The sequence below is a fragment of the Fusarium pseudograminearum genome, chromosome 4 (genome assembly GCF_000303195.2).
Source record: "Fusarium pseudograminearum CS3096 chromosome 4, whole genome shotgun sequence".
NCBI lineage: Eukaryota > Fungi > Ascomycota > Sordariomycetes > Hypocreales > Nectriaceae > Fusarium > Fusarium pseudograminearum.
In genome coordinates this window covers 3,759,456-3,780,220 of record NC_031954.1, presented here as the reverse complement: position 1 = coordinate 3,780,220, position 20,765 = coordinate 3,759,456, and the positions used below count along the sequence as shown (strand labels likewise).

Sequence of the window (20,765 nt, the reverse complement as noted above, 5' to 3'; positions counted from 1 at the left end):
TCCAAGCTTTCAGTTAGATCGGCCTGTGGCTACCCGTAACCCAATACAGGCACGGGGCTGAACCACGGTGAAGACCGTTTAACCCGAAAGACATGAGGGTACTGCTCACTATACCTTGTCACAGTACCTAGAAGAGTAAGTATATCATGAATAGACATGGATGGGGAGCTGCAAAATGCCGGGCAGGTTTCAGATCCTCGGTTAACTTTAGCTTTTTCACCTAAACAATGTCGAGGTAACGTATAAGTAACATCTGAAGATTCTAAACTACCCCTGTAAACCTCGATTAGGCAATCCGTATACACTAAAAAGGAAATCAGTGTATGCATCACTGCCGGAGACGACTTACACGACTTTTATCTAGCAATATCCATCACGAAAGGAGACCTTTTTCTTCTTCTACTGTATAGACGAATTGCTTCTCTTGTCAAAATCATGTGAGGGTAGACGTTGGTCGCGAGTATTTAAGTCAGTCTGCCGATCGTTGCGAAATTCATTTCCTGTAACCACTTAATGCACACATCAAAACCATGGATTCAGAACCTCGTCAACAACACTTTCTAGAAGGCAAGACCATTATTGTCGCCGGCGCAGGTATCGCAGGATCAGCCTTTGTTATTGCCCTGCGCAAACTCTGGAACCCCAAACTGAAAGAGCCAACCATCATCCTCTACGATCGCGATTCTCCTGATGTGACCGCTCAACGTGAAGGCTACACGGTATCATTAGCTGGCTACGATACTTCGGGTGGTCTTCTAGCCCTGAGAAAACTAGGTCTCCTTGACGAAATACTCGACAATGCTGTTGCTGGTCTGAACGACGATGGCGCTTTCAAGATATGGGGACCAGCTTGGAACGAGTACGCAAGCTTTCGGCACCAACCCATCGATGGGTTATCCTCATCCAGTGTCCGTATAGCAAGAAAGGATCTTCGTCATGTCCTTCACAACAACCTTCGTCCAAGCGATGCGGTGCAGTGGAACTCCCGCTGCCTCTCAGCCCGTCGACTCGAAGACGGTAGAGTGTGCGTTCAAGTCGCAAAAGGATACAACGAAAACGAAGTGGTCTCAGAGGAAATCTGTGATGTGCTCATCGCAGCGGATGGAGCAAACAGTAAATTACGGACGAATTTACGACCCGAGGATGATCTTGAGTTTGCTGGTGCCATTCTACGCGGAGGCATCTCTCGATTCGAGGGTCCTCCTCCCACTCCCATCAACAAAGATTGGGGGTTCATGCTCTCCGGAACTGGCGTATCGTGCTTCTTCTCGCCAGTCGACAAGAATAGTGTGGTATGGGGTGCCGGTCATCTTGAGGCAGATCAAGTCCCAAGACTAGACCTCAACGACGAGGAGATGGTGCAACAAGTCATCGAGACGGGCCTCCAACTTGGCAAAGAGCTTCAAGAGCCGTTCAGAACTATTGTCCACCACACAGATCCAAAGACCGTCTTTGCAATCAACGCCCATGACAAGAAGCCATTTCACCACGAGGAGATAGACACCATACCTGTCGTGTTTATAGGCGACAGCAATCACGCTGTGAGCCCGTTTGCTGGGTTTGGAGCCAACCTGGCGCTTTGCGATGGGTGGGATTTGGCAGAACAGTTATGCACTGGACAATCAGTGGAAGACAGTGTAATGGCCTATGATGATCTGGCCGTGTCTCGAGCGTTTCCTATCCTGCAGCGATCAAGGGAAAGACTAATATCAGGACATAAGAGTGGTGGTATGGCAATGCGAAGGGGAGAGAGGCAGACAAAGCTTGCTTAAAGGTGAAGGATTCAAACCTACCTTTCTCTGTATTTTATTCACTTTCCAATTAATTTAGATTCTAAACCACCGAGTACATATCAAGTCGACCTAGCATTGCAGAGCAGAGAGGCTCTAGATAGCATCTCAACAGGGTCCTGCAGGCCTAAACTAGCCCCTCTTAGGTAGCCCCGGGGAAGCGGATGCTGTGTAGTGGGGTCTGTCCTTCCTTCCAACGTTCCATCCATTTATAGTACCCATCGTACCAGGTTGCGGTTTTTAGTAACCCACTCTCTCTCTCTCTTAGTACCTTCACACTTACTCCTGTTTCGCAACAAGTCTAACAAGTCTCATTGACGGTCAATCGCTAAAGCATCAATCATATGGCATTATGAAGCGCAGTCATTATGCTTGCGACCAATGCCGAAGGTCGAAGCGAGGATGCGATGCACCACCCCTTCTCGGCCCTGCCTCTTCAGCAGGTAATAACAGAGTAAACGGCGACGACTCTGGTAAGTCAATGAATGAACAAGCTTCAACGTCTTGGTACGCGATAACTAATAGCAGTCTCATCTCCGGCTTCAGCTTCTGAAAGTGACCACAAGTCTTGCTCCTATTGCGCAAAGACAAACAAGACATGCACTATGAACTGGGCTTGGTCGCAAATACAAGCTGCATCTATCTTGAGTGCCGTCGCTGCCGCTCCTCCTCCGCCCCCGCCTCCCCGACAAGCGTCAGGTTCCTTTGGCGAGAGTGCAGATGCCCGAGTGAAGCGGGAGAGGCTAGGATCAGCGCAATCTTTTGATGACAAGAGCGTATTGTCAATGCCAAGGCAAGCGAACACTGCAGCACCCTATGTCTTCCAACAATCAAATGCGCCGGGCTCAAGGCCTGGGTTCTCTGGTCTTCATACAGTGGCACATCCTTCCGTAATGGCCGGTCCTTCTACATCAACATCGACTGTGGTTCAAGCAAACTACAGCACAGGCTATGCGCATCCTACCCACCATCAAGGTCGCTCAGCGAATCACTTGCCATTATCTACGTACACCATGCAAGGATCGCGAATGCCCAATCAGTATAACAACGCCTTGGCTGGTTCACAGTTAGGACTAACAAATTCGCAATCTCCTGCCGACGATGCTTGGAGTAGAGATGATGCGACAAGAATAAAGCGACGTCGCACATCATCAACATGGGCTGGTCGACGAACACATTCATTATCGCCATTCTCAGTCGACCAAACAATGATGACAAATTCTAACAACCAATTCATTTCCACAAATCTCCTACAAATATATCATGATGTACTCGAGCACAATCTATCTTGTTGGCTGACCGAAGTAACATGCCCTTACAGAGCGCCTGGTTATATTACAGGAGGCAATTATGCTCCTACTGAATGGGGGTCTTCGTGGTCAAATCGCATCTACCGTCGCACTATCAATCTTGACCATGCCATTTCAACATCCAAACTTACTCGACTAACTAATTCCGAAAACCAGGCTTCTGCCAAAGCGCTTCAGCTCGCAATTATGGCCTTTGCTACGCAGTGGGCCCAAGGCAGTCGTCGTCAACGGCAAAGTTTTCCGGTCGATGATGAGACACCAGAGGATATACTTGACGACATCACCGAGGAGTTTGACCGCAACATTCAGCGTAATATCTGGGAGCAGGCCAAAAGAGCTCTGCAAGACGTCGCAGATATTGAGTCGTATCGAGTGGCTACGGCGGAATTAATATTTGGCTTAACACAAAAGCCGTGGACTCATGATGACGAATCTGACCGCACGACTAGAAACCATAATCCGCTGTCAACTCCACGGTCCGAGGTTGACATGAAGTCATTAAATGCAGAACTTGGCGATATCATCTCTCGAGACGGCTTGCCAGTCTTTATGGAAAGAGCCGCACGCAAGATGCACGCTCTCAAGTTCCGGTTTGATTCAGGACGGCGTGGTGTCACTGGGCCTCTTACAAGCCCCAAAAACAGTGACGCTTTATCCATGATGAATCCAGAGGACCGTGGCACTGTTGGGTTGCTGTACTGGCTTGCTGTTATGCTGGATACAGTTTCTTCATCGATGAGCGAGCGCCCAGTTGTTGTCGCCGATGCAGACAGTCAACATGACGATGCAGATGATGATCTCGACGCGACAACAAATGGACGATGGAATGTGCCACTATTCATCCAGGACAGCCTGGAGCAACCGCACATGTACCATGCTGTACATTGGCCTTGCTCTTATGAATCAGCTGCTGAAGCCGTCACGAAGTCGGCGCCTGTCAAGGTCCTTCTTTTCCGGCACATCTCGTACCTTCAAAATATTCTGCGGAGAGGTGGTCGTGGGAAGAAGGTTGAAGAAACCATCACAAACACCACCTCATTGTATCGGTACTGGAACATGACACACGGCGCATTCTTCAAAGAGCTTCTCCGCGACTACGAATCAGTCCCAGGCCGTCTCCAAAGCTGGTTCGTCTGCATCTCAGCACATTGGAACCTTGGCGCCCTCATGCTTGCAGACCTCATCGAATATGTAGACGAAAACGAGATAGGTGAGGCAGATGTGTCTCATGCCCGTCTATCCAGCAAGATGGTCACAAGAATGCGTGAATCAAGCGCCAAAGAGCTGTCTGAATTGGCCAGGGTGTCAACGCCCAGCCAAAATCTAACCAGTTTAGCAACACCCCAAATGTCGCATTTCCATCATGCAGTAAACGAGGCAACAATCCTTACAGAGCCATGGACTATACTTCTCATCAGAGCATTTGTCAAGGCAACTATGGTCTTCTTACAAGAAGCCAAGGACCATTTGGAGTACGGCCCGACAGCATCAACAAACCCCAGCAGTGACTTTCAAGAGAGCATGCATCGAGCGCAAGATTGTATAAAGGGATTGTGGATCCTAGGTAAGAAGTCCGATATGGCGAGGAAATCGGCAGACACCCTGGCGGCAGCCATGAGGAAACTGAGATTGTGATTTAATTCTGTAATAAGCAAATTGCCTCTATACCCTATATATTCTATAATCGAGAGATCCTCACTGACAAAATATACGAATTTAATTGGAAAAGAAAATATTGCTTTCCCGAGGAACGGCATCGCATTAATGAAGAATCTACTTTCCAGAAGGGAGTTAACCGTCACAATCTGGAGGAAGAGGAAGAATTTGACATTCTAGACAGGACCAATTCTGCTGACTATTGGGAATGAGCCACGACTACCGCTGGTACAACCCAGGAATTAATGAATTTATATGCTCTCCAACCGATGCCATCATCCTCTTCATCACCTCGAAAACTCCCAATATTTTGATGCAGGGTAACTGGTATGCTCGTGAGAAAACTAATAACCAGTTCCATACTTGCAGAAAGACATTCAGGTACCAATTCACGAGTGCATGCAAAGCTACCAACTGTAGAAGATGTGAGATTGTTTCACATTCTTGGTTGAGCTGAGAAGTGTCTCGAGTTTCTTTCTTTGCTTTGACTGATCGGCTAAAACCATCATCTCAAGCCACTATTTGCTTTTTTTACACCCTTCTCGTAGACGTACATCGATCACATCACTGAATAGACAGTGTGCATCCTTGCTGTAAATCTCGCTCGGAAAGTCTCAGATCCTGCACTCAGTGAATCAGTATCGGTACGGTACAACTGACACCTCTAGCCTGGCATGGCTTCGATAGCTTGTCGACCTGACAGGGTATGTCACATCCCTCGGCAGAAGGCCCGACGACTTGTACCTTGCTTCATATGTAGATCCCTCGCCCTTGTTGTTGTGTAACCCTGGTATGTGCAGTGCCGACGTAAATCACGAACCCGTAACCGCGGTACTGACATGACAGGCGAGACATGGGCGACTATCATATTGATAAGTGACGAAAGGGAGAATCATGACCAAAGGAATGAACAAATGGTCCCGGCGTTCAGGTCGTCAACTGAGACCGCATAAATGGGATGTGGGGACCTGACTGAGACTTGGAGCTCCCTAGCTTGATATTTCTTATTCCTGCTCTGCCTGCGGAAAGAATCTTCATACTCATGCGTGTAATTCGTCATGTACCCCATAACGGATATGATGGATCTTCAAGGCAAGACAAACGCGGGTTGCGATGCAGGCACGGATAAGTCGTCCAACTACGATTGCCCAAAAGAGGGTTGAGAGAAGAAGTCACCCAAACCTTTGGGTGCGGAAATGGCCTTTACTTGGCGTAGCTTGCGTGTCTACCAATGTATGCTTCTAACCCATGCAGAGCTGAAGGTTAGTATCAGATCCACGATGAAAGACCTCAAGGCTTACGATAACTTGGCATGTCATGCCCTTCGACAAGTAAAGGCAAGTCTGCATCTTGATGCCTAGCCATTCCAGAAATATTGACCATTGTCATGACAATCATATCATATTGCTAGCAAATCAGACCATCTGCTAATGATTAGCCCACGGCAACTCAAGAGTTCCTGGACAGGCTTGATATGCCCAGTCTAGTATGTCTCTGGAGATGGAAATATCCCGTCGTCTGTGCCCATTTCTTTGAATGCACGCGTAACGTAGTCCACCTCTTCCGATATGACAGCGTTCCATTCATCACTTCTGTTTCTAGAAAGATAGTATCAAGTCTGAGACAAGATCTACCCATTCCTGAACGCCAGGACAGTCCAACAAAGCCGCGGCGCGTGACAAAGAGAAGAAAGGCCGAAAAGTGACGGATTTCGAAACCAATTTTTGTTCTGTGCAGCCTTTAGTCACTTTCACATTATTGCCGCTCTACCTACTCGCTTGGCGACTGCTTTGCCGTACACCATCATGGCTCTGCGGAAGACGGTCCGCAAAACACCAACATAATCTTTGTCTCACAGGATTAGGCATTGAGGACTAGGCACTCATCCGATAGGATGGTTTAGTAAACGAGAACAGAAGGGATGTACTGGTTAGACTTTGATTCGTATGGACCCGTTGAGAACGACGCGGAACGGAAAGTTGATAGCCGTGTGTTGGTATGCGTCACGTTGAGTAATCGACATGGCGATAACACTGGCCAAGAGCAAAGCAAAGAGCACTTGTCAACTCTCGGAGTGATTCATTTTGCTAGTCTTGAACGTAGTATGTCTCCGATAGAGAAATGCTTCAACACTCGTTGCTTTTTCCAAGACGTCAAGAAACTAACCCTTCCAGATTCATCGTCATAGCTCAGATCACCAGCTGCATGCAATTAGCCATCAACAAAGCAAAGCAAAGTGAAGAGAAGGGAGACAAAACCAACATAACAAAAGACCCTCGGAAAATGGCTTCCTTGAAGAGCAATAGTCCTCCCGAGCCGCGAGCGGCGCAGCAGTATCGATAGTCTCTTCCAATACCTACCCATCCTCGAACATGTCGCAGGCCAGCCCACAACACGAAGCTTCTTTATCCGAGATTGGTATGCGCAGCATGAATTTTGTGGCCAGCAGAGGGAGTCTGTCTTGCAGACACGCGGTGCAATATGCATTATTTACCGTTCACATGAGCTTAATCGAAACTTTCGAGGCAAACGTAAGCCGTTGAATGCTCCCGCTCCGGGGTTGAGACCCAAGATTCACCTCTAGAGTAAATCCAGCACGTGGCGATGCACGGAGAAGGTCGCACTTCTGAATTTCAGATTTCTTCTGGTAGACGTAACTGATCCTTGAGTGGGGGTTCACGATCATCTCAAATCCGGCCCCATGCTATCACAGTTGTTGAGCATGATCCCTGTTACAAGTTGCAAAGAGAGTATACCCCGGGACCATATACTGGAGCCGACATGAGCTTCTGAATCACTGCCATGCCGTGCCATGTATACTGCAGACGAAGGCGTTATCTTGTTGCCTCTGTGTTCATAATTCCAATCTCTTTGATATCCGCATTAGTTCAATATCGAGAATCGTTAGAAGGCGCCGAGAACACGTGGTTTTAAACTCAACTGATCCTTAAAGTAACGGCCGGATCGTATTGTATAACAATGCTTTTAGGTCATTGAGTCAGTCAGCCGAAGCTCGAGGAACAGTTTCGAGTAATCCAGTGAATTTTCTTTAGAAGGAGCTTCTACTCCCCGGGTAGTCAGGGCGATCCCTGCAACACCTTGCCAATACTTGAGCAGCCGGAAGAGATGAAGCCGTTTCCGCCATGGAAGAATTACTTATAGCAAGGGCGGCCAAGTGCAAGCTTTAGCCTCAGAGTAGAAGGCCAACACAGGCAATGATAGACGAGTCAGTGTGGTCTGACGAAGTTCTTCACGAATCCAAAAGGACGCGCCATTCAGTATATCGAGTTGAGGTAAGTTGGTAGTAGAATCATCAGAGACACCCTTGGCTCAATCGAGAAGCCACATGCTGTGGGTACTCGACATTATCTTCACACACCCTGGATTACAGGGCGAGGACTGATCTCCAAGACAAGGCCCGTCATAATCGATGACTTCGAACAAGGGTCCACAGCCACTTTAGATTGACGGGTTCCGGTTTCCAGGGTGTAGTAAAGCCCTAGAGAAAATCCATCCTATTGGATTTGCAAGGTAGCATCGAAGAAATACCCCAGAAGCCCTTCCTCGAGAAAAGATGATCTATCCGTCGATAGTCAGTAGCGGTCCCTTGGTCCGAGTCCCCCTGGTTGAAATCATGTCTCATCGCCGTCACATTCCTCTGTGACTGACGAGGCTGCGATGCTCCGTCCACATTCTCCGTATGCCGGGGCCGGCTCCGTATAGCCAGAACCCCCGGGCGGGTGTGTAAGGAATGAAGAAGCAATTATGACAAGTTAGTCTCCGCAGTGAGCTCGAGCCGGAGTTGCCAGGGAAATCAGGGCAGTGCCCACAGCTCCCAACGTATTCAATCCGTCGAGACAGCCCCAAAGGAAAACAAAGGCTCGAGTGACAAGAGACCAACTGTAATGAGTATCGATATTGCAATAGACAGAATGAAACATCCTTCTCAGGGCAGATTGCCACTGCCGTCGCGCCATGTAAGACTATATAAGCTGTTCCTGCTATCTCAGGATCAACTCAACGGTCAACCTTAAACAATCCGCATTGTCTTTTTTCTTACCTTTTCCTCGGTCTTTGGGGGTTCTCTTCATAATGAATATGACGAATCTAACGCAGGATTATATCCTGCACGACTCTATCCTCGAACTTGGTCAGGGTGATTGTATCGATACGCCATTCTCAACAGTAACTTCTGCATTCTATCACCATGCAAAGAAGTATCCAGACTCCACAGCCCTCCGCGATCTCACAGAATCCCCGAAGGAGCTGACATACCGAGAACTCTCAAACAGAGCACAAAACTTGGCTTCGCATCTCATTGCTCAGGGTGTCTGCCCTGATTCAAGGATCCCCCTTGTTGCTAAAAGGGGAATTGACATGGTCATCGGCATATTGGCGATCCTTTCATGTGGTGCCCAATACGTTCCCATCGACGGTGGTGTTGTTCCTGACGAAACTATCCGTCGTGTGCTGGAGGAGTCAAAAGGAGGCGTAGTTCTTTGTTTGACTTCAACAAAGCACCGCGTTGCATCCAACCTCGGCCATACTGTGGTTACTATTGATCAAGTAGCAACCCCCTCCCTTGAAGAGAGCTCTCACATCGATCTTGCATCACCAGAGACCGGCTGCTACGTGATATACACATCCGGTACGTCAACTCTTCCGCTGCAGATATCTGGTAGACTCGCCTGACAGTATTGTAGGAACAACAGGCAAGCCCAAGGGAGTCGATATCACACATAAGAATGTAACCAACCTAGTGTGCTTATCTCCCGGACATCTGGGTGTGAAGGTTGGCACTTGCGTTGGCTCGGTCCTCAACATCAGCTTTGACATGGGTGAGTTTTTTTGATACAATTCGTTGCCAATTCTGACCCGAAGCAGCGGCGTGGGAGATATTTGTTTGTCTCTGTAACGGAGGCACACTAGTCCTTCGAGGTTCCAATTGGGAGTCAACCCTTCAACAGGTTTGTGCGTCCCATGATTTGACATATCGACAGGGACTTACTCCAGAATAGATCGATGTGCTCATCTGCACACCCACAATTCTTTCCAAATACCATCCAACACAGTTTCCCAGAATCAAGACTGTTGCCACAGCCGGAGAGCCCACAACAAGAAGGTATTATCTTTCCAAGTCATGATCTCTCTTCGTTTCTGACTATTGCAGACTTGCCGACCTGTGGGCAGAACATGGTACATATTGGAACTGTTGCGGACCAACCGAAACGACTATCGTCAACACCATGCATAAACACACTGTTGGAAAGGAACTGTCAATCGGTCGACCGACTCCGAATAACAGAGTGTATGTGCTCGATGGCGAAGGCAAGCCGACGCCCATGGGTACCGTTGGAGTGATGTGGGCTGGCGGGCTCGGAGTATCTCGAGGCTATATCGGTCTCGAAGACAAGACAGCTGAGAGATACAAGCCAGATCCATTCTCTAGAGATGGGTGAGTAGCCTCATCTGGTATCCTCGAGTAAAGGCTGACACACAAATCAGGTCGTTAATATACAACACTGGAGATCTCGGCCGCTGGCTACCTGATGGCTCAATCGAGATTCTCGGCCGAGTTGACGACCAAGTCAAAGTCAAGGTACGTCTTGAGTCCAAAGTATTCTCTCACCCCCAACCTAACCTCAGTCAAGGGTTTTCGTGTGGAGCTAGATGGCGTGACTGCATCTCTAGTATCGGCGCCCGGCGTGTCTCAGGCGGCTGCGCTGCTGATCGATGGAGAAATTCATGGATTCACCACCCCGCGCAACTGCGATGTAACCACGACGATTAAGCATATGCATCAACACCAACCCTATTATGCCGTACCAACACACCTCCACCCCTTGGACGAGCTCCCCTCAACGCCGAACGGCAAGGTCGACAAGAATAAACTCAAGGCATTGGCCTTGGCTGAGCAGAGTACTACCACGCAAGCATGCGAGAACGAGAAGGTCCAAGAAGCTCGTGTTGAGCTCAAATTCCAACCTTCCATGTCTACTTTGGCAACTCTTACGGACAAGTTGGATCTTGAACGCGGCATTCCTGATAAGGCAATGGGTCGACCGCTTAGGGGCCTACGACGCAGGGTCTTCATCGTCTACCGTACACTGTTCAGTTTGATCGGATTACTGAACTTGGCAGCGTTGATCTGCGTGATCGCTCTGCATCTTGATTCCGAATGGTTGGGTATCATCACCGCTATCAACCTCGCAGTTGCAGTGCTCGTACGACAAGATACGGTGATCAACATCCTGTACACTGTCTTCTGCTCAATGCCAAAGAGTTTCCCACTCTGGGCCAGGGTACGCTGCGCCAAGATTTATCACCTAGGTGGTCTACACTCCGGTGCGGGTGTTTGTGCCACCGCATGGCTAGTCATCTCAACAGTCCGTGGGACAATCTGCAATGCAGGTTTTTGCAAAGGTCATGCGACAGTTTCCTTGGCGACACAGGTCGTATCGTGGATTTTATGCGGGCTCCTGTGTTCTATGGTAGCCACTGCATGGCCTTCGTTCCGTAAGCAGTACCACAACTTCTTTGAGCGTTTCCACCGTTTTGCAGGCTGGACATCGCTGGGTCTGTTTTGGGCCCGCACGATTCTAGCTATCAATGATTCTCGACCTCAAGGCCAAGATCTTAGTCTCGCCGCTGTCAAGAGTCCAGACTTCTGGCTTTTGATTGTGGCAACTTTGAGTATCGCCTCTTCATGGTTCTTCCTGCGCAAGGTTCCCGTCGAGGCCGAAGTCCTTTCCGATCATGCAGTACGACTGCATTTCGATTATACCGTTCCTGTAAACGGCAGCTTCACGCGACTTTCTCGGCGGCCATTGATCGAGTGGCATTCTTTTGCAACCATCCCCAACCCAGAAGCCAACGGCCACGCTAAGGGTTATTCGCTGGTAGTCTCTAATGCTGGCGATTGGACACGCTCGTGTATCAAAAACCCACCGAGTAAGATTTGGGTGCGTGGTGTGCCGACTTGTGGGGTGATGCGTATCGCAACTCTCTTTAACCGCGTCGTGATTATCGCCACAGGCTCTGGGATTGGACCGCTACTGGGACACATAGTCAAGCAGTCGTGTCCCACTCAGCTGATCTGGTCCACGACAAGACCTGAAAACACATTCGGCAAAGAGCTTGTCAGTCAGGTCCGAGATGCTATCCCAGATGCGATCATCTGGGACACAAAAGCCCAAGGTCGACCAGATCTTGTGCGAATGGGCTATAACGTGGCCAAGAACTTCGACGCCGAAGCTGTGATCATCATAGCAAACGAAAAAATCACCAAAAAGGTCGTGTACGGCCTCGAAACCCGTGGCATGCCGGCTTTTGGTGCTATTTGGGATAGTTAAGCTGTCATGTTGTACATCGTCTGTTGTTTCTCTGTACACTTTTCCATCTTGTTCTTTTTCAGCTTGGCTTGACAGATTTGTTACTGGCGCTTTGGGTGTTTTTCTTGTGTTTCTTTTCATTTCTTTTTCATCTTGCCCGAACAGATTGCTCAACGCGATTGATATTGTTCACCAGAATTGTTTGTCTTTTGGAAGCTCAAAAGTTGGAGTGACATCATGGTGCTTTAGAGATTAGATATGCAAGTATGCAGTAAACCGATGCGAATCGGCGAGGCCTTACCCGAAATGGCAATTTTGAGATCTACACAATTGGCTTTGCTCAACGTCTTCAAGTATTTACTGTGATAAGAAATATGCTTTCTCTGCGGCGGGTAGTTACGACGACTGTCCCCTCTGTTGGGCGCCAATGTCTTCGAGCTGTACCTGCGAGCACTAGGCTGTACTCTCAAGCCATTGGACCTTTGGTATATGACTTACATGAACCTGCCCAACCAAAGACAGACAAGAAGAACTCGCCCATTCTATTCCTTCACGGTCTGTTTGGATCCAAGAAGAACAACAGAGCTATCAGCAAGTAAGATAGACTGCCCAATTCCGTATGCTGACGAACTAACGGGAAAATAGAGCTCTGGCTCGAGATCTGGGAAGATATGTATACGCCCTGGTATGTGCCAACTCACAGTCAGAAAGAGTAAACGAAATTGAACTCAATTTATAGGATCTCAGAAACCACGGTGAATCGCCTCATGATACACGCCATGACTACAGCGCCATGGCCCAGGATGTAGCCGAGTTCATTGAGGGCCACGGTCTCAAGGACACAACTCTGATCGGCCATTCAATGTAAGACACCATTACTTGATAGTGCTTGACAAAGGAACTAACGTGGTTCAGGGGAGCCAAAACTTCAATGGCCCTGGCCCTTCGCTCTCCAGACCTGGTGTCTGATATTGTCGCCGTTGACAATGCCCCCGTGGATGTCTCACTCAGCAGAGATTTCCCCAAGTACGTCCGCGCCATGAAGAAGATTCAGGAAGCAGGTGTCACACGCCAATCCGAAGCCGACAAGATCCTCAGCGAGGTTGAGGAGTCTCTGCCCATCCGACAGTTCCTCCTCGGCAACATGTACTTGCCCGAAGGTGAGAAGGTGCGCAAGTTCCGCATCCCTCTTCACACCCTAGGCAAGGCGTTGGACAACCTTGGAGATTTCCCATACAAGAACCCCAGCGAGATCCGTTTTGAGAAACCAGCCCTGTTCGTTCGAGGCACACAGAGCAAATATGTACCTGATGACGTACTGCCTCTGATTGGACAATTTTTTCCCAAGTTCCGACTCGTCGACGTCGATGCTGGTCACTGGCTCATCTCGGAACAGCCTGAAGCGTTCAGACAAGGTGAGTTACCTGTGAGATGTACTGAGGGCTTGAACCACATACTAACTGATATTCCACAGCGGTGGTTGAGTTTCTTCAGAAGCCCGAGTGACACAACTGAACTGAATATCATGGGTCATGTCCCACTAATTGGGGCGAGTTCTGGACAATATTTTCAGTCGCCTCTACAGATTGGCCCTACCTGTGATATGTCTGTAGTATATAGATGTATATAATAAATTACCATTTGTGAATACAGCTTCAACAACACGGTGGGAATGGTATCAAGATTGTGTAACGGGGGTATCAAGGTGGATTTCTTCTAAGGCTCTCATCTCACATCCTTCACGACCAGCACCGAATCACAAAATCCCAAGTCGTAACGAGTCACATGTCATAAATCATTCGGCGTGTTGACTGAACGTTTGTTTTTACCATTCAAAGGAACATGAACAAATCCCCGAGCTCCCTTTTGTGATGCTACGCCATTTGGACGACCGAAAAAAATTGGTAGGGATGAGTTTATTCGCCGCGAGGCCCCTATTGCCTACCCCGCGCCAACCTGCCAAAATAATCCTTTTAAACCTCCTCAAGGACACGCTCCTTGAACTCACGCTCAACCTTCTGGCCCTGGTCGTCGGTACCTGACTCGCCGTGCAGAGCCATCAAGGCACCAAGATCGAACTTGGGAGCCTTGAGAAGCTTGACCTTTCGGATGTGGACCTGTGATTTATATATTAGTATTGGCAATTGGATAGTAGGTCATAAGGTATCCACTCACGTTCTGGAGAGGGTAGATGCCCTGGGTGGACTTCTCAATCTCGCGGCCAATGACCTCGGGAATGAGCTTGGAGGTAAGCTGGGTGAGAGTACAGCTTGAAGCCTCACGCTGGATGATGTCGGTCATCTTGCGTCGGATGGCTCGGATCTGAGAAGAGGCGGCGTATGTGGTCTTCTTGACCTGGTTTCCTCGTCGCTTGGTGAAACCGATGGCGAAGAGGCGGATGAGGTAGTCGTCGGTAGTCTTGACAGTGACGTTGGCCTCAATCAGAGTTTGCCACTTGCGGACAAGAGATCGGAGCTTGTCGGAGGTGAAGTCGAGACCGTGGAAAGCAGTCAAGCAGTTCTTGCCCTGGACCTCGTCGACACGGAGGCGGACCTTGCGGAAGGAGTGGTCCTCATCCTTCTGGAGATCGGCCAGAGAGACCTCGAGGATACGGCCCTTGAGAGCGTCGTTGGCGTTCTTGAGACCGGTGGTTCGGTTCACGAGGGTCTTGCCGACACTGCAAAAATTTGTTAATCGCCATGTCCCACCAAGTTGACCAAAATTGTTAATCGGATTCGTAGTCGCAACTCACTCTCGAACGTTGAAAGGGTTAGGGGCCTGGAAGATGTCGGGTTAGCCATGGTGAATCGCTGCGCATCGAAATTCGATATGACTAACCTTGATTGAGTACCAGTCCTTTCGGGAGAAGGGGTCGACCGTCTTCTTCTTGAGGCCCTTCTTGCCCTTGGAGAGTCTCTTGTTCCTGAAATATCGCGTAAGCCCATTATATTCATCGATGCTCGTCGTAGGTAGGTGATGCTCACTTTCCAACCGCCATGTTTGCTGGCTTGTGTGTGAACCGTTGGAGAGATGGTACTGGTGAGAGAGTGGTGGAGGCGAAATGTTTTCAATCTCTGTGGGAGCAGGAGCAATTGATAAAAAAAATGTGGGAAGGCAGGAGCGAAGGGCAGGAAACCACGTGACTTCCTTTTTTGCAATGTGAGATGTGTGATACATTGAGGAAGTAGCGGGGCCATGAGAGGGTCAGGTAGTTAGGCTACAAGAGGGAAGGAAGTGGGGGCCTAGGTAAGGCCCCATAGCGTTATGGTTGTTGCGCCACAGATGAACGCCGCAGTTATCCTCAGAGGAGTCTACGTCAGCAGCTGTTGGTTGTGTGTTCTCATGATATGATGCATGTAAAAGAGGTAGTGAGAGCTTATCACAATTAGCTACTAGCCAACGCAAATTATAGATACCTTAGTAGTTACGACTCAAATCATATTTCGAATTCAACTCAACTCTCATCCAAAATAACAAACCTCATCATGGCGCCTTCACTTCTGCTACTACCTTCACCACCTCATCCTTCATCGCCGTCCACTCTCTCGGCAGCCTACAACGCCCCTCTAACATCTGCCCTCCAAAAGCTCAAGTCGGCGTCTTCTCCCCAAACTCTTGTTGTTGGCCTTGCTCTCCCTATTCTTACAGGTCCATCAGCCAACTCAAAGCAAATCGCATGGTCAACCGCTCAATCTCTCCTCGCCAGTCTTTACACTCTCACATCAGTCATCTGCGCAAAGGAAGATATTCCTGTTGATGTTGGCGCTGGAAAGGGAAGCGTGGATGTGAGAGTTGTTCTCATAGACCATGAGAAGGGGCGACGCTATGAGCCCAATTTCGAGGGCCAGTTTGAAGCGAACTGCACGGCTGTGTTAGACTTGGCTGCGTTTGCAACCAAGGTTAGATCATGGGATATGGTATATCATCCCAGCTGTGAAGAGGGTTATGAGTTGCTATCCACGTTTCTTCAGCTTGCGGAGAAGAAACAGACGTTCACGCAGAACCAGCTCGTCGCTATCGAGGGTGGGATCAGCTTGACAACAGAGGAAAAGCTCAATACCGAAGAGCTACAAAGAGGCTTCAATACTGTCTGTCTAGGAGGCACCTTTGACCATCTCCATCCTGGCCACAAACTTCTGCTTCACACGAGTGCTATTCTTCTCAATATTCCTCCCAAGGACTCTGACAAGACATGCACACTTGTGGTCGGTATATCAAGCGACGAGCTCCTTGCCAAAAAGAAATACGCCGAGGAGCTTCAGCCCTGGACAGAGCGCACTCAGGCTGTCCTATCGTTTCTATCTACACTACTCGAGTATGACACAACAGCTACGTCACCTCCGACACAATCTACACCGGACGAGACGATCGCCACTCTTCGTGATGGAAGAGTCAAGGTGCGATGTATAGTCCTTCGCGATCCCTTTGGCCCACCCATTCACGAGGAAGATGCCGATGCGATTGTTGTCTCTGGCGAGACTCGCAGCGGCGGCAAGGCGATTAATGATCGTAGAACTGAAAAAGGCTGGAAGCCACTTGAGGTGTTTGAGATTGATGTACTCGATGCCGAGGAAGTTGAGGGGGAGGGGGTCAGCAAGACGGAGGATTTCGCTTCCAAGATCAGCAGTACGGCAATCAGACAGAAGCGGGCTGAAGAAAAGAGACTATCGTAAGGCGGGCAGCTAGTAATAGAAGATATTTTAATGAATGGCATTGACAGGATCATGAAACATTGTCCGAGCGAAGTGACCAACTAAAGTCAAGATGAGTGTTTGGTAGAACGCTGTGGATCACACCGACCACCTAAATAATCGCATAACATACCCTCACTTTTGACTCAATGAGCGCGTTTCAGGGAAGTAAGTTCGGTTTATGCGTTATGACCTATGAGTCCGATCGGTGCTTAGTAGTCAGGATTATGTTGTGAGACATTGCACGGAAACAAGGATCGCCGCTTACGACGTCGTCACTCACTTCACTGTCACTTGTGTAAGAACTCATTCAAGATTGAGTATGTCATTATATGCTTTTTTTCTATATCTTGGTAACTATTCTATGATTTATATAGGCTATGAGATTTAACTGATGAGTTGCCATGCTATACACACGATGTGTCTGTTTCTTTTTTTGACTGTTTTTCCGTTTTTCCTGACTCTGTTTTCCTTCTTTTTTTTCTGTTTTTCGTAGGCTTTGTCCAGATGGATCTAAAGCGTTTCTGTGTTTTTTGTAGTCAATGGGCTTTTAAGCTTCACCCAGACTCTTGTTGGTTTCCTTTCAACTCCACCTTTTTTGAGGGGGAGTGCAGTGCAGCTATTCCTCATTCATCGTGCATAGCCTTGGCTTCAAAAGCGTTCGTCGCTTCTCTTCTACCAAGAAGCCCTTTTCCGCCGTGAATCCAGATCCACCCAACAATAAACCTTAGTCCCAGAGCGCATTCAGCCCGCCACAATCTCATTCTCGGCTCATCTCAATACAGTAAGAGGTTGGCGTTGATATGTTGTTGGTGGGCGATGCGTTTGCTGCTTCCATCGGGGTTTTTGTAGCTTTCGCTGTCGCTGGCTCTTCTTTGAGCCGTCAGGGAAAAGCCGGTGAATGCTATCTCGTTATGAGTCTAGCGGGTGTTGGGTGAATGAATGTTGTTGTTGTTGTTGTTGTTGTTGGAGTGATGTTGTTGTGTGCGTTTTTTTCGGTTTGAGGTCTTGATAACCGATCCCCTCACCATCTCTTTCCGCCACCGCTCAATCATCATTGTCCTTGGTGATGTCGTCCTGGTTCCACTCCTCAAAGCTGGGAAAGCTAAAGTAGTAACCTTGATTGAAATTAGTTTGGGTGATACCCGAAGTCAGAAGACGAGGCAGCATACCAGAGGGAGAGTCGGACATGACGGCGGATTGGCTTCCAGGGCTGCTGGAAGGAGAGTGCTCATGGTGATCACGGCAGATGGACATGGGTCTGTTATGGCGTGGGATTGCCGCTGGGGTGGAGGCTTGCTCGGGAGACGGAGAATAGACGGCAACACGGTTGAGAAGATCAGTTGCTCTGTGTGGCGACTCGGGACCAGCAAATGAGTTTCCAGTAGCATTGGAGACGGTGATTGAAGGCTCAGTTGCGCTTGAGCGTAGAAGACGTGGTCTTGAGCGGTTTGACATTGTGTGTGAAGATGAGGATGATGACGAGTCTCGTCGCTGAGCTCTCACCGCACTTCGGCTATGTGTGTAAGAGGCCATTGTTGGTATTATGTGCAAGTTGTATGTAAAGGTTGTTGTGTGGATGGGTTGATTTGAGTTGGTGAGTGAATTAAGAGGGATGGATTCACATTTGAATAAATAATAACAATGGAAACGAAAAGGTTTTAGACCAGGTCGGAAATGTGCTGGCAGAAGGTTCAATACATATTCCAAAGTTAGAGTCCATCAAAGCAAGGCATCCACATCAACCTCCTCGTGGTGCCAGAGCTAAGCTACCACGGCTGCGGTTAGTCCACAGCGGGTAAGCTAAGTAAGGTAAAGTAAAGACGAGCAGGGCATGGCATGGCAATGGACAAGGGTTGGGAGTGAGGTGGTGGCATTGCCTTGCATACGTGTGTGGTGCACCAAGTCTTGTAAAGTCATTATTGATGGAGCAAGGCAAGGCAAGGCAGGCAGGGGTATGTCTACGAGCACACAGTGACTGAGTGCTGTCAGTTATTAAAAGCATGTCTGCCCAGTGTCTGCAGTTGTTGGCATCTGATTGCCACTTGTCGTCGGCTTATGGCTGCATTTGAGTGAACGAGTGTGCGTGTGCCCTTTCTGCGCTGTGCGATGCGGTGCGTTGTCTCAAGGTGTATGGCTTTGGGCCCCACCCAGTCCGACATCCTGGGCCTCTGACTCTCTGCCCCTGGGCCCTTTTTTAGGCTTGCGCGGGCCCCGGGGACCGCAGGCGGGTTTCCCGTAGGTGCAGTTTCTGGACTTGCAGGGGTGGTCAAGCCTGTAAAGCCAGTGGTGACTCGCCCTGATGAGGCACTCGTCGACTGTCGGACCCAGCGGAGGTCACAGAAACGTCTGGCGGTAAGGCAATACTATGGGAATCGTGGTCAAGCTACTGTCGCATTGCTACCCAACAGGTCGTCAATGTGCATACCGCTTAAAGGGTAGCGACGCTGAGGGTTTGTTTTTTCCAAGGAAAACAAAACAAACCTGGCATCGTATCGAAATTCACTTTTTGACTGATTTAGATCCGACCGATGGGACGCGCACAATCGAATGTCAGTGCCAGACTAGCCAAAACCTTGGTTTGAGGAGAGAGAAAAAAGGGAGAGGGCGAGAAAAGAGGGAAAATGGAATGGTCAGCAAACCTAACGGTTAGGCCAAGTCCCTCTAGCGTTTATTGGCTCTGTAGACTTGATGGTGTAGGCTAGATGACCAAAAACACACACACTTGCACACAGAAAAAGCAGCATGATGGGTGGGTGATGCGATGATAATTCAAAGTGGAAACAATCAGCCAGGGAGGTCAATTAGACTAAACAAATCGTTCATTTATCATTATTACAGTCATATCGGTAGAAGGCCTCATTCATCTCGTACCTGATGAACAGATAAATTATCCGACGCAGTCAATCAATGAATTAGTAGGTCCCCAATTTATCACGGCCCCAGTACCCAGCAGTCCATACTGGGCACGATTGCACCGCATAGCATCGCATGTCAACATGGATAGACGTGGTTAATTGTCATTGTGATGAATCGGCAGTCATTGCTGTTATCAACAGAGTTCAGCCAGGACAGCCGGGCCAGGGCTGGCAACCCAACCTTCGGAGTATTTCCCTCAAAGTAATAGTGACGGTTAATAATAGACTCGGCGAACCTGACCTGACAGTTGCTGAGTTCAATTTAAACGGTACAAGGCTGTCTGGTCTATCTGTAATTAACTAATTAATTATCTGGACTCTGGAGTCTGGACTAAAGAATCATCTTTTCCGCCTCGTCTGCTCGTCTAATATTTCATCCCCCTTGGTCCATGCTCTTGCTAATTAATGTACTCCATACTTGATCCAGCTGTCATACATGATCATGCCCGTGACCGAAAAAGACAGGCCTTACACGTGTACTGTACATAGAGTATGTACATACAGCCAGTAGTACCTCGGAACCATGGGTCATCCATGGACCATATGGATGCCTTGGATGAGGCACTTTTAAGAGAGTGCCTTATCATCAAGTGTCAGTATCTTCACGTCGGGTTTACAGACTGACTCCGTCCTCCACATAACGAGTACAGCTCACCCATTTCGTGTCCTGTGACCGCCTCACCGGTTAAGAATAACGGGGCCCTCTCAATGCTACTAAAAAGGTGTCGCGGCCCATAAATGTATTCGGTGCTAACTCTTGTTGGAACATTTATCTCGTTTCGCAGGCTTCCATCCCGAGTTCCACTTCCACCCTCTACAAGTTACACTGCAACGTCCATCTTCAAATCTCGCAACCTCTACAGACGCTTACAACGGCCGTGGTGGTTCCAAAATATGGTCTCTGCTATCCTCCGATTTGCCCTGCACCACCAAACGCCTTGACCGGGTACCTAGTTCGGGACGGGCACACTTCGACCCCAACACCACCGATGGGATGGCACCCTGGCATCACGGCCATCGTATGGCTTTGGATCAATCAAGATGCTTCCCCCACGCAAAACGGCTCAGA

The 20,765-nt window shown here is 48.8% G+C and overlaps 6 protein-coding genes across 6 annotated transcripts, besides 1 other annotated feature; 4 read left to right on the top strand and 2 right to left on the bottom strand.

Annotated features, from left to right (window-relative positions):
- Window positions 1-530: 530 nt before the first annotated feature.
- On the top strand, window positions 531-1,772 carry FPSE_09447 (uncharacterized protein; the record flags this gene model as incomplete). The annotated part of the gene is made up of 1 exon (XM_009262564.1): window positions 531-1,772. One exon carries the CDS (start codon window positions 531-533, stop codon window positions 1,770-1,772), a length of 1,242 nt encoding a protein of 413 aa, XP_009260839.1.
- Window positions 1,773-2,142: 370 nt separating this feature from the next.
- On the top strand, window positions 2,143-4,735 carry FPSE_09446 (uncharacterized protein; the record flags this gene model as incomplete). Its single annotated transcript, XM_009262563.1, has 2 exons — window positions 2,143-2,263; window positions 2,319-4,735. The coding sequence occupies 2 exons, from the start codon at window positions 2,143-2,145 to the stop codon at window positions 4,733-4,735; spliced, it is 2,538 nt and encodes an 845-aa protein (XP_009260838.1).
- A 4,113-nt stretch (window positions 4,736-8,848) lies between these two features.
- On the top strand, window positions 8,849-13,593 carry NPS13 (the record flags this gene model as incomplete). Its single annotated transcript, XM_009262562.1, has 12 exons — window positions 8,849-9,404; window positions 9,460-9,594; window positions 9,641-9,723; window positions 9,775-9,878; window positions 9,927-10,211; window positions 10,262-10,355; window positions 10,408-12,103; window positions 12,610-12,682; window positions 12,733-12,772; window positions 12,827-12,951; window positions 13,003-13,502; window positions 13,562-13,593. 12 exons carry the CDS (start codon window positions 8,849-8,851, stop codon window positions 13,591-13,593), a joined length of 3,723 nt encoding a protein of 1,240 aa, XP_009260837.1.
- A 467-nt stretch (window positions 13,594-14,060) lies between these two features.
- FPSE_09444 (uncharacterized protein) lies at window positions 14,061-15,085 on the bottom strand (the record flags this gene model as incomplete). Its single annotated transcript, XM_009262561.1, has 5 exons — window positions 14,061-14,204; window positions 14,263-14,764; window positions 14,840-14,865; window positions 14,926-15,010; window positions 15,072-15,085. The coding sequence occupies 5 exons, from the start codon at window positions 15,083-15,085 to the stop codon at window positions 14,061-14,063; spliced, it is 771 nt and encodes a 256-aa protein (XP_009260836.1).
- Window positions 15,086-15,572: 487 nt separating this feature from the next.
- Window positions 15,573-16,760, top strand: FPSE_09443 (uncharacterized protein; the record flags this gene model as incomplete). Its single annotated transcript, XM_009262560.1, has 1 exon — window positions 15,573-16,760. The coding sequence occupies one exon, from the start codon at window positions 15,573-15,575 to the stop codon at window positions 16,758-16,760; it is 1,188 nt and encodes a 395-aa protein (XP_009260835.1).
- A 961-nt stretch (window positions 16,761-17,721) lies between these two features.
- Window positions 17,722-17,747: a microsatellite.
- Window positions 17,748-17,825: 78 nt separating this feature from the next.
- FPSE_09442 (uncharacterized protein) lies at window positions 17,826-18,236 on the bottom strand (the record flags this gene model as incomplete). The annotated part of the gene is made up of 2 exons (XM_009262559.1): window positions 17,826-17,896; window positions 17,951-18,236. The coding sequence occupies 2 exons, from the start codon at window positions 18,234-18,236 to the stop codon at window positions 17,826-17,828; spliced, it is 357 nt and encodes a 118-aa protein (XP_009260834.1).
- Between the last annotated feature and the right edge of the window lie 2,529 nt (window positions 18,237-20,765).